Source organism: Actinia tenebrosa, unplaced genomic scaffold (assembly GCF_029948245.1).
Source record: "Actinia tenebrosa isolate PJP-AT-01 unplaced genomic scaffold, QUT_ActTen_1.0 PGA_scaffold1__47_contigs__length_23844297, whole genome shotgun sequence".
Taxonomy (NCBI): domain Eukaryota; kingdom Metazoa; phylum Cnidaria; class Anthozoa; order Actiniaria; family Actiniidae; genus Actinia; species Actinia tenebrosa.
This window is the reverse complement of record NW_028292578.1, coordinates 16749229-16762548: the sequence shown is the minus strand read 5'-3', so window position 1 is coordinate 16762548 and position 13320 is coordinate 16749229. Positions and strand designations below refer to the sequence as shown.

Below are 13320 nucleotides of genomic sequence, written 5' to 3'. Positions count from 1 at the left end.
AAACGATATAACCGTGAAACTTTAGTAATACTAAATATCACAATTTCATGCAAATTCTATTGTTTTCAAATTTTTAATTAGCACTATTTCGTACTATTTAGTAATTCTTCGTTTGCACGTGACGTCATAGAGCAAGAAAATAACAACTTAAAATAAAATTATGAATGCTATAAACTCGATTCTTTGATATGTTTTAGAGAACTATGATCTGACTAGGTGTAGAAAATTTCAGATCGTTTCATCGCTTTGTTTTCGAGTTGTGTGAATCCTATCATTTTGTGATCGGTAATCCTCACCTTACGCTGAACACGTGTCCGAAAATTCAAAGAAATAAAGATTTTTTTGCCAAATCAAAATTTTTTAGCGTTGTTCAATTCTATAAATTGGATTTGTACATGTTTGAAGTGAATTTGATGAATTTCAATTCTGTCATTAATTTTTATTTTTAATTTTGGCCGCCCTGTTTGGATCAAGGGCGCTAGGGCAAAAATTGGTGTTTTTTTTTTTGCCGTTAGACTCTGTTATATTGGTGTTTTTTAAACGTTAGAAACTGTTTAAACTGTTACGTATCTGTACTGCTATGTGCTGGCTTGATTTGTTCAGTTTTCCCGTCTATATACGCCAAAAATATTGCTGTGACCAACGGTTCAATCGTACATAACGAACTGACCGCTTACGTAAGCGTACGCGTCGGTTAATAAGTTAATAAGTTAATCCAAATCCCCTAGAATAACCAAGAATGAACATTGTGAAATGAAAACTGAACAAATCAAGCCAGCACATAGCAATACAGATAGGTAACAGTTTAAACAGTTTCTAACGTTTAAAAAACACCAATATAACAGAGTCTAACGGCTAAAAAAAACACCAATTTTTGCCCTAGCGCCCTTGTTTTGATGATACTAGATATCATCCAGCGAGTTTTCACCATACATTTACAGTAAAATATTGGTAATTACTTCGTTCGCTCATAGCTCGTTTTATAAATTCTCTAATGCTCCAATTTTTGGCTCAGCGTTGTATTATAAGTAGCTTTACATGGTCATAAGGATTGTTTTTTGATTGGCACCAAAAAGTACATTAGCACCATCAAAATACACGTGGCTGAAAACGAAAAATCAGTGTTTCATATATAAATTGTTTGCACTCTAATTAACAAAGTTGTACAAATTAGTGCAAAGTTTTTTAGGAACACTGAGGTCTACTGAACTTACTTTTGCAAATGTTTGGACTTGATTTTTTTAACAATGTTTTTGACGGATATTATGGTATGCTCTCTATTGACTCGTGCTGACTTTAAAGTTCGTGACCCTTGTGTCGCCGTTTCGGGGTCATTTCGCTTGTCGGAATTTTATCCTCAACATGCAGGGCCTCATTAAATAGAATTGTGATATCTATTTCATTTTTAGCGAATCGATTGTCAGCTTATCCATCTCTGTTAGCAAATTTTTGAAATGTATTGTTGTCTGTTTGTGCTTGTCACGCAATGAGTTATTGCTCTTCTTTTTCTAGGTTGTACAGTAAGAAAAACAATGATTGAATAATAACATCAACATAGAAATATCGTCATGAGTTTTAAAGAACGTGAAATTAAAATAGGCTATAGCTATTGAATTAACTAAACTTAAGACAAAACAACCTTTGAAACGACTACTTGACTGATCAAAGACAGGGTACACGGCTAGCTTACAGATAGAGTGTCAATCGTTGCTACCAGAGTCTATTTTATCTTGGTATTTTTTACGGGTGGGAAAATGTCACCCTCGTTCCCGCCTAAAGAAGGGAGAGAAAGAGGAGAGACTCTGTTGTTCACATTAAAGTTACGAGGTTTTGCTGAGGGAGGAAAACCCGAACCACTGGAGACTTGAGGAGATAAGCCAAGTTTAGGAATAACATGGCCCTCCTAGCTTTGTTCTATAAAAAAATTGAAAATATTTATTACGAAATCTACTCACTTCTTATTTGTCTTCACTATACTTCACAGTATCCTTGCACAAAGATGATTGTTAATGACTATGCACTGGATAGATAGAATACAAGTTGTCGGCTGATGGGCATTATTCAAGCGGCAGCCATGTTGGATTGAACAATAGATTCCACCACGCGTAGCCTCAAATTCGAGCGCTTGAGAATAAGTTTATGCTGGGGAAATAAAGGTTTTTATTCTCATGAGAATAAACATGGCCGCCGTGTGATAAAGGTCCATTTAAAAAAATCATGACTCAATATCGGTTCTGTTTGGCTGGCGTCATTGCCAGCTAAGTCCGTCACGCTATCTCAAGAACTGCCCTACGTTCAGGGGAGGGGGGGAGGGATGGGGATGGGGTAACAACCTAGATTTTTTAGGGTAAGCCGATGTGCCGTCGTTGGGGTCCGTTGGATTTGGTTTTGCGTTGATTATACTCTTCGAAACCCTGCTGTGGCGGGCAGAGCCTCCTTTAACTCTTCTGTGTCAGAGGAGTCAAAGAAGGCTTCGCTAGACTTTCGTAATGTCCTCCATCGAATTACGTTTTGCTCCGTTTAAAGTCGCTAAAAACCCGCGCCATTTTGCCTGCAAAGATGGCGCTTTGCTTAGCATTTCATTATTTCGACCCGCAATACACTGATCATGATAGCTTTGTGTTTGTAACAATGGGGTAGGCCCTTTAGTCGGCCTTCCACCGACTAAGGCTCAGGGCAAACGTCGGACTAACTATTTAACATAGGTTCGTTCGGTGGAAGGCCGACTAAAGTGCCCACCTGGCGGCAAACGTCGAACCAATGTCGATCTTAATTTACTTCCCCATTGTTACAAACACAAAGCTTTCATGATCAGTGTATTGCGGGTCGAAATAATGAACTACTTGCCGTAGTGAGTAATATTGAATACATTATTAATTCTTAATTGCTGGTTTTCACATGACGTCATCAAAACATCAAATGTCGGTGCATAAGTTGCTTCGTATACTGCGCGGATCAACTCTATTTGATAGTTTATATATCGTATACAACACAAACACGAATGCTGTATATGGATTAACAAACGTCTAGGTTTATAGTTCCTTTGTGTTTCACTAAATGTTCAAGATAATAGTGAACTCTGCCCAAAATATAAAATCCAAGTTAAAGTTTATGGAAGTAGACATACATATATGAATTAAGGGAGTGTTTGTATTTGATATGGGGACGAGGGGGGGGGGGGGGGGGGAGGGTAAGTGGGGGGCTGCGTTGGAGATCAGTTTGTCTTCTAAATATTCACAAATACCAACGGTACAGTAAAAAATGCACAACTTCGCTTACAAATTCAACAACACAAACACGGACTTTCACTGGAATACATGAATATTAACGTGAATATGCACAAAATCGAGGCTAAACATGATTGCACATTACGTCATCGCGGCCTCTCGTTGGCTGTAACATCGCTTCGTGCACTGCGGACCTTCATTCAAGAGGGTCGTGTCATAGTTTGGATCAAGGTAGGTCATATATAACTTATCTCTTGGTCCATTTTCTTACATTGTTTTGTACAAAGTACATGTTTATTATTAGAGTGCATACAATATATCCATGCGAAAGTTAACTAACAAAATTGTACGAATTTATATATAGTGCAAAGTTTCGTAAGTCTCCGATCTACTGAACTTACTAAGTTGTATAATGTTGTAATGTGTGCAATTTCTTACAAAGTTTTTTAAATATGTTGATCAATCAACCCTGGTTGCAGAATTCATTTTGTAACGCTTTCAAGATGATTTTATGTGAATCAATATGATATCCAAAAATCCATTCCCTTGCGCCGTAAAATTATCTTTACTATAAGTTATGTACTTCGCTCATTTCGCAACCCGCTAAATATATCTTGGGCATTTTTGTATTTTCCCAATAGCCTACCAGGACATCAGGATGTTGAAATGTCTCTTACTTATTCAATTCCATCTCCATCAAATACTTTAGATAATCGAATTCCGTGTTATTGCATAATAAAATTGGCAGCCATACCTTTGTATTCCCGGAGTGTGTCCGGAGTGTGTCCGGAGTGTGTACAACTGTGGCAGTCGGCACAGCTGGTGGCCGGCCACAGTCGAATAATTTTTTTTGTAATTTCTCTTGGTGATTTTGACGCCCATTTTACTAATAAGGTTTTGGCTTGGACTGCCTGTGGTTATATGGCAAAACAATAAAATCCCTTTGCTCTCGGGATTTGAATTCTTTCTTATGTAAAACGGTTGTATTGTCTGCCATCCAACATGGCTGCTGTCACATGAAGGATACAAAAACCAATCCCACGCTAATGTTCATAATGTACGGATCTTATAGGTAGACTACTGTCTTTCTCCGTAGAGAGACAGCAATCATGCCTCAAGAACCGAACGATTCTACCAACTACATGAACACTAACATTAGGATACAGAAAGAAGTATCCAAGGACCACCAACTGGAGAAGCTAGAGGACAGAACTGATAAAGGCACTTACACCTTGGACACCTGGAAATCTATCTATCTTGGTATGAATCAGGGTCCTGATGGGGATAAGTAAAAATAAGTAAAAATCACTTTCATAAAGTGTCTAGTTCTAGCGCTTTCGCACTAATTGGGGACACTTTTCGCTAACTCACCCTACCACTTCGTTTAATATTCTATGCCGGCACAACGCTCAACTCACATGTTGATCTTTACGGAGGGAGAAAACACCTCATTTTATCATTTACTAGAAATTGAATCATAGTTTACATTTAAAATACCTCCTGGATTAAGACCCCTCCTTCAGGACCCTGGTGAAAGAACATTATATTAGGGCTCGATTAAATTGCAAGCACTCAAACGGACAATATACACTTCTAAAATATGTAGTGTCAATCCCATGTTCAAGTAATGTATCAATCACCTGAAAGAATGTTTTATCCAATATTCAAACACAGAGAAATGAACAGGACGTTTGCAAAATGGCGTTATTGACTTCTACTACCAGACTCCCTTGTATAATTTCTCTTGTTGAGTGAATTAGCACCAATTGTCTTGCTATTGTCATGAGAAAATACGAATCTAAATAGGAAAGAAAATTCGCGAAGCATCTTGGTAGTGGGAGTCAAATGACGCCATCATGCACTGAAACGTCGTATTCAACAGAGAAAAGCAGAGCCGAATTTCTTTTTAGCCAGCTTCGAGGTGTTTGGATAAAGGATGAGACATTCTTTCAAACTATTCTTGGAGAAATTCAAAGCATAATTTTCCCAAATTTTATGCTAGTTAAAATCACATTTTCAAACCTCCTTCACTCTAGTGATTTTAATTATTTTGTCCTCATGTATTATTAATGAATTCGTTTGAGAATTATTTTTTTTATATCTTTGTTCATCTGTAAATAAATTATAATTGTCATTATTTTCAGGAAAGTATAAAACTCGCTGGCGTGGATGTATATTAATGAAAAGCCCTTTTCTTATCGTCACCTATCAACAGCTGTTCTGGGATGTCAAGCCTCGTACGGTACTGGAGTTTGGAGCAAACAGCGGTGGGTCAGCGGTATGGATGGCTGACACACTTCAAATGTTTGGCTGTAAAAGTCATGTTTACTCTGTGGATATCAACCTTGGTTTACTGGAACCACTGGCGAGGGAGAAGAGAAATGATCTGACCTTTTTACAGGGAGACTGTAATGAAATCCAGAAGACTTTCCCGCCTGAAATGCTCAAGGTTTGCAAGAACAAGACTTCTTAAATATCTAAAATATCTCACAAAGATGTTTTGGCTGCTGGGGTGTAGCTAGCTCTAAGTCCAATGCAATGCACAGATGAACATATTTTGATGGTTGATGGTTTTGTACTTTTTGTGTAATACGACAGTTTCGTAACTGCAATAGGACGTTTGCATGATGGTGTTATTTGACTCCCACGTAATCAAGATGCTTCGCAAATTTTCTTTCTTATTCAAATTTGTATTCCCTCATGAGAGTAGTAAGACATTTGTTTTATATTAAAAAACTTGCAAAAATATGAAGATATTTTTTCTTTCTTCGATGTTACTTCGTTCATTCATTGCTTTGTTTCTTAGTTGGTTCGCTTTTTTATTCTTTCGTTCGTGCGTTCGTTTCTTTCGTACCGTTCGTTCATTCCTTTCCTCAATCCTTTGTTCTTTCCTTATTCATTCATTCATTCATTCATTTACTTATTTGAATTCAGAGTTTACCACACCCTTGGTTCGTGTCAGAGGATTCACACGTGAACGTGGTCGGTGTTCTAGACTACATTGATCAATTCACGGAGCCTGGGGACTACATCGCCATCGAAGACACCAACCCACTGGCCCCTACAACGTCTGGCGCGAGTCTTTTCGATGACGTCAAATATGAAGAATGGGGACGAGAAAAACTAGAGCATGTTGAAGCATTCATGAAGAAACATCCAACTCGCTATCTTATTGATAAAGAATACACCGACTTCTTTGGGTAAGTGAAGAATAGCAATAGACCCATCTCAAAATTTATCTTGGTTGAGTGGATTCTAACTGTTATGCGCAAACGCTGACAGAAATATAACATGCAAATTAACCTAATATATTGGATTCAAGAACTCCGTGGTTTTAATTGGTGTTCATTAAACCAAACTTTAATTTTATTTACCCTCGGAGTTTTTGAATAGCTACTGATAAGATGAATCCATATTTTTCAGATACAATGGATCAGAAAATATGAACGGATATCTTCGCCGTATCTGAATCGTCTGTATTCATCACCGGCGTATTTCAATAAACACCAAGTTATCAGTGTCCACACGTTGCGTATTTGTCATTTCTATATATATTCAGAAGGCTAGAGAGGGTGGTATCCTTTGCTACGGCGCTTTCTTGATTACTCGATGCTTGATTGAACGACTCGTATGTATATATCTCCCTTGCCGTAACGAAAGTTTGGGCTTCCTGTGGTTTCGGACGTTTGATGTAGCGCGCGATTTTAAAATTGAAGGCAGCTGGAAAGTGTTTTGTGCTTTCACATATACTCAATATTTTGAATTAAACAAATTAATATGGCTATAATATGACAGCAATTAAACTCGGAAAGCCTCACACTATAAGCCAAAGATCACAAAGAGCATAACAAAATGATGTAAGACGTTATTTTGTTATTCCATCAAAAACGTTAATTCAAAAAATCATAACTCAGGAACCAAACGGTGAATTTTTTTAAAAACCGGAATTTTTAAACTTTGTATCGTAATCTTCTTTTTGGCGGAATTCGTTAAAATTAATAAATTTCCCTCTTACAGAGTTTTTAAATTTTTTCGAAAACATGAACCAATTCAAAGCCATATGCAAAATTTGAAGAAATGACACCTTAGAGTTTTGATCTTTTTTAGTTTGAATATCAAAAATTTTGAGAACATCTTTTTTTTCAAGTGCTATGTCATCCGACTTAGATTGAAGAAAAACTGTTCCGAGCCTCCTTAACTAAAAACGTTCCTCTTGGTCAGCACCGAGAAAGGAGGACAAGAGGAACGTGAGCTGTGGGTCATTAATATTGTGAAACCCAGAGATATAGACTTTGGGGTTCCTGTGGAATATTACTTGTACACGCCTTCATTCAAGGGAGTCTTTTGGTCGCTTCGGAACAAGGTCAGTCTATTTTGCTACATTCCTTTGTACAAAATGCATGTTATTAAATTATTCTGCTTGCAGAGGTCTTTGTACAATTTCAAGATGATTTATTTCATTTCTATTTTGATGTATATGATATACACTTGATGTCTGCTCGCGACGAAATAGTTAATTTCGTTTTCCCGAGCCTCGATGTTTAACGAGGCGAAGCCGAGGTACCATACATTTACGGTCTTGTATGTGTATTTCTCTACCAAAAAGCGAGGAGAGTACCAACAGCATTTTTAGTCGCTTTTTTCGTATTTTCCGAATCCTTTTTCTCAATGAAAGTCTGTAATTTCTCTGTAGAAAGACTGGGAAATATCTGTTGTTTTGCTTCGAGCTCCATTTATGCTGAAAATTCAAGCAAACTATCTGCTCCCGCTTTGTTGTTTGTGATTGGTGCAAAATATCACGCCACCAGCGTTTTTCACGTTTTGATAACGTGCACTGGTTTATTTTTACCATTCTTGTCACGTGCAACTTATTTCCCGAGCGGGAAATATTAGGTTACTTATTTCCCGGTCGGGATACATTTAGATTTAGGTAGTGTTACATAGGCATCATTCAACCAATGAGAGTGTTCGTTATATCAGAACATTTCGTAGCTATATATAGGCTTTTTCTTGAACGATCGATTTTGATCAGGCTTTCTCAGTAGTGTAGAAAGAAGAACAGAGCAAGCAGCTATTACCGAATCCATTACTGACACCAGATTTAATATATTAACTCTGCTGACACTAACTCTCAGCCCGATCTCCTAACCTTTACTTTCTTCTTTAACAATTTAGTAATTACTAGGAATTAATATATTTTGTAATTCTTTCTGTTAGGACCCTAGTGAAAACCACTTTGTGATCTATGCTTCCTCTTTGAGGATTAAATTTATAATATTCATTATTATTAACAACCGAAACTTTGATAAGACCATTAATCTTACAAGATCCTGGCCAAGTTTCAGACTTAACTTCGTAAAATGGTAGTCGAATTTAGGTTGGGAAACCAAACATCTCTATATACATAGCTTATATCTTAGTCTGTTGTATCAGGTGGGACACCAGGACACTGGGTCACCTCAGCTTCTGTCCTGGGTTGACCTGTGTCAGCAAAGGACACCATAACATCTCTATGTACTTATCTTATATCTTAGTCTGTTGTATCAGGGGGGATGCCTGGACACTGGGTCACCTCAGCTACTGTCCTGGGTCAACCTGGGTCAGCCAAGGACAACATAACATCTCTTTGTACTTAGCTTATATCTTAGTCTGTTGTATCAGGGGGGATGCCTGGACACTGGGTCACCTCAGCTACTGTCCTGGGTTGACCTGGGTCAGCCAAGGACACCATAACATCTCTATGTACTTATCTTATATCTTAGTCTGTTGTATCAGGGGGGATGCCTGGACACTGGGTCACCTCAGCTACTGTCCTGGGTCAACCTGGGTCAGCCAAGGACAACATAACATCTCTTTGTACTTAGCTTATATCTTAGTCTGTTGTATCAGGTGGAATGCCAGGACACTGGGTCACCTCAGCTACTGTCCTGGGCCAACCCAGGTTAGCATTGGACACCACAGTCAGTTATTGTGTTCATTGGTAAACAGTACAATAATTCTGAAAAAAAAATTAATTTAAAATCGCTATTTTAGAATTAATAACCCTAGCTCCCACCACTCCCCCCGTTATCGAAGTAAAATATATTACCTTTACCTTTTTTACCTTTTATATCCCATGCATGTATAATCTAAATTACCACCCTTTTGATTCCATGGTAGTAGATTCAACAATCTGATATAATATCAGCAAGCATAATCACTATGTTTCTGTAACCAAGTAAACTGTAATTTGAATGTCTCATTCTTTCTCAGAAATCTCAGTATGATGAATGTATGGCATCAGATGTTTTCTTCGATGAAGAAATTTTTGAATTTAATACTGTGACATTACTTTAACTTATGAACACCAAACTTTCTTTTTATCAAGAAATATGTTTTCTCAGTGCACATCCTCATAAAGACATAATAATGCACTGTTTTGCCACAAGCCCATATTTTGAAATACAATTACATCAATAGCAATAAATGTAGATAATTATAAACCGGAACTCCACACTTAAGGTGGCTGCCTACTTTTGAACATTTGAATTGATCCCACGATGTGCACGTTGCTCAAAAACCGCTGAAAAATCTACAAGATTTTATTGAAGAACCATACACGTTTTTGGCTTCAACAGGGCAAAACCCTCAAATTTTGCACGGGACTCTCTATTTTTTAATAGCTCATTCGAAAAAGCTCCTACAAATCTAGGTCATATCAACATTTTAGGAAAAGTTTAAATCCGTAACACACGAAAAAATAGATTTTTGTAGGAATTTTTGTTCGACTTTATGAGATTTTTTAAGAGCACCGAAATTACGAAACACGACAAATCAATGCATCTCTTTGTCTTTTTGTCGAAAATATCTATGTATTATTGTAGAATGATTGACTAGCCTTCATTCGTGCAATCATATAGTATGCAAATAACTATTATCTTATGAATCTTAAATTTTTTCTAATCACTTCCGGTGGTGTAATTTTCACTCCAAATGCTCGTGCATAGGCTTCCATTAAATGCTGATTATCTCGAAAACGAGCGCGGGACACCCTATTTTTCTTTCCAGATTTGGAATCAGCATTAATTTTCAATTCGGAAAATCGAAGTTTAAAATAAAGTTTAAATCAATTTCCAAAAGTAGGCAGTCACCTTAACTAACACCAGGGCTATGTTGTTCAAAAAAGGCAATAAAACAACCTAACAAAGATTCCTTTGAAGGATTATGTATTTAGTAGTAAATATCAGTTGAGGTGACCCAGTGTACTGGCATCCCACCTGATACAACAGACTAAGATATAAGCTAAGTACAAAGAGATGTTATGTTGTCCTTGGCTGACCCAGGTTGACCCAGGACAGTAGCTGAGGTGACCCAGTGTCCAGGCATCCCCCCTGATACAACAGACTAAGATATAAGCTATGTATATAGAGATGATATGTTGTCCTTGGCTGACTTGGGTTGACTTGGGACAGAAGCTGAGGTGACCCAGGGTGCTGGCATCCACCTGATACAACAGACTAAGATATAAGCTTAGTATATAGAGATGTTATGGTGTCCCATTGTCCTGGTGTCCCACTTGGTATAATATATAAGATTTCAGGTATAATTAATATAGATCATTATATAGAGACTATATAGAGAATATGAACTAAGTAAATTGTAGGTAAACAACCCTCTCGGGAATGTTATAGGTTGAGTGTCTCTCTATCCCCATGGTGATAGCAATCATGCATCAAGGAATGAACGATGCTACGAACTACGAGGCCTTAAACGTTAAGGTACAGGATGAAGTATCCAAGGAACACCAACTGCAAAAGCTAGAGGACAGGACTGATAAAAGCGCCTATACGTTGGATGCCTGGAAATCTATCTGTTTTGGTATGAATCAGGGTCATGATGAGATAAATCACCTCATTTTGGGCTGGGAAAATGGGAAACGACTGTGAATGGAAACGCAGTCTTCAATAATGGAATGGGATTTATTGTTTCCCTAACAAAAACGTAGCTATTGCTATTATTATTGGTATTGCTATTATTAGTAGTATTGCTATTATAATTGGTAATGCTATTATTATTGGTATTGCTATTTCTATTACTATTACTATTGCTATTAATATTGCTATTGCTATTTTCAACATCGTCATATCATCGTCGTCGTCCTCGCCCTCGTCCTCATCATAATTATCTTAAATATTATTATTTTTATTAACTTCGTTCATGGGATGTTATTTGTTATTGTCATTATTTTCAGGAAAGTATAAAACTCGCTGGCGTGGATGTATATTAATGAAAAGCCCTTTTATAATCGTCACCTATCAACAGCTGTTCTGGGATGTCAAGCCTCGTACGGTACTGGAGTTTGGAGCAAACAGCGGTGGGTCAGCGGTATGGATGGCTGACACACTTCAAATGTTTGGCTGTAAAAGTCATGTTTACTCTGTGGATATCGACCTTGGTTTACTGGAACCACTGGCGAGGGAGAAGAGAAACGATCTGACATTTTTACAGGGAGACTGTAATGAAATCCAGAAGACCTTCCCGCCTGAAATGCTCAAGGTTTGCTGTATAATCAAACAAGACTTAATAGACCAGATTGGAATTCAAAATCTGCACAAACGCAAATGAGTCTGTAATCAAGAAACACAGCGGTAATTTGGAATTCGAAACGGGTCTATTCTACGTCTTTGGCATGATGCGCCCCACAGATCGGCAGATTTTGATGATGGTTATGTACTTTCTGTATCATTCCACTATGGATGTGTAGTAATATGCGCACAAAGCCAATAGTGATACGTAAGGAAGCGGTGTAATCATAGTAACCATAGGAACTATTTTAGGGGAATTTTTCCAGCCCCAAAATGCACTGCAATGCCAACTAAACTTAATTTCCTAAACATGAATGCATGAGTTATTTATGCATTGGATGAAGTCTTTGCACATTTTGCACGTATATTCGCGTACTTTGGCGTGTTTGTGTCTGTCCCTCAACAGGCAAATATATCACATTAGATCTGCTTATTAACTGTATTTAAAAGTGTAGCTGACTTTAAATAGCTGGTATAAAAATAGCTATTTTCCTTCCTTTTTTCTTTCTTTCTTTCCTTTTGTTTTCTCGTTTAATTCTTCAGTCGTTTCTATTTTCCTTCCCCCATTCTTTAGTTTCCTCATTCATTCATTCATTTACTTATTTGAATTCAGAGTTTACCACACCCTTGGTTCGTGTCAGAGGATTCACACGTGAACGTGGTCGGTGTTCTAGACTACATTGATCAATTCACGGAGCCTGGGGACTACATGGCCATCGAAGACACCAACCCACTAATACCTACAGCGTCCGGCGCGAGTCTTTTCGATGACGTCAAATACGAAGAATGGGGACGAGAAAAACTAGAGCATGTTGAAGCATTCATGAAGAAACATCCAACTCGCTATCTTATTGATAAAGAATACACCGACTTCTTTGGGTAAGTGAAGAATAGCAATAGACCCATCTCAAAATGTATCTTGGTTGAGTGGATTCTAACTGTCATGCGCAAACGCTGACAGAAAGGCTACCACGAGTTTAATACAGCATGCTAATATCACATGCAAATTAGACTTAATATATTGGATTCAAGAACTCCATGGTTTTAATTGGTGTTCGTTAAACTAAACTCTAATTTTATTTACCCTTGGAGTTTTTGAATAGCTACTGATAAGATGAATCCATATTTTTCAGATACAATGGATCAGAAATAATGAATGGATATCTTCGCCGTATCTGAAACGTTTGTATTCATCAGCCGCAAATTTTAACAATAAACACGAAGCTATTCAGAGTCAACACCTTGTGGTTTTTGCAAGAGAATATCAAGTATTCTCTTGGCATTTGTCATTTTTATATATTCTGAAGGTTAGAAGGAGTGGTATCCTCTGCTACGGTGGCTACTCGATGCCTGATGAACGACTCGTATGTTTATCTCTCTCTCTCTCTCTATCTTCCATCTTAACACGAGAATTTTCACCGGTTATCCGGTTTTTATCCCTCCAAAAAAAATACAACCTGTGAGTTGAGTGTTTTACTGAAGTGTTGTGAAGCGAGCCTTCGTAGGAGAGTTTCTATTTTTTTTCTATA

At 37.6% G+C, this 13320-nt stretch overlaps 2 protein-coding genes across 2 annotated transcripts; both read left to right on the top strand.

Annotated features, from left to right (window-relative positions):
* The first annotated feature begins 3826 nt into the window (after nt 1-3826).
* Nucleotides 3827-6768, top strand: LOC116290458 (uncharacterized). The gene is made up of 4 exons (XM_031697487.2): nt 3827-4487; nt 5372-5676; nt 6162-6427; nt 6651-6768. Exons 1-4 carry the CDS (start codon nt 4337-4339, stop codon nt 6694-6696), a joined length of 768 nt encoding a protein of 255 aa, XP_031553347.2. The 5' UTR covers nt 3827-4336; the 3' UTR covers nt 6697-6768.
* A 721-nt stretch (nt 6769-7489) lies between these two features.
* On the top strand, nt 7490-13029 carry LOC116298193 (uncharacterized). Its single transcript, XM_089032285.1, has 5 exons — nt 7490-7590; nt 10898-11084; nt 11458-11762; nt 12405-12670; nt 12925-13029. The coding sequence occupies exons 2-5, from the start codon at nt 10919-10921 to the stop codon at nt 12968-12970; spliced, it is 783 nt and encodes a 260-aa protein (XP_088888411.1). The 5' UTR covers nt 7490-7590; nt 10898-10918; the 3' UTR covers nt 12971-13029.
* The last annotated feature ends 291 nt before the right edge of the window (nt 13030-13320 follow it).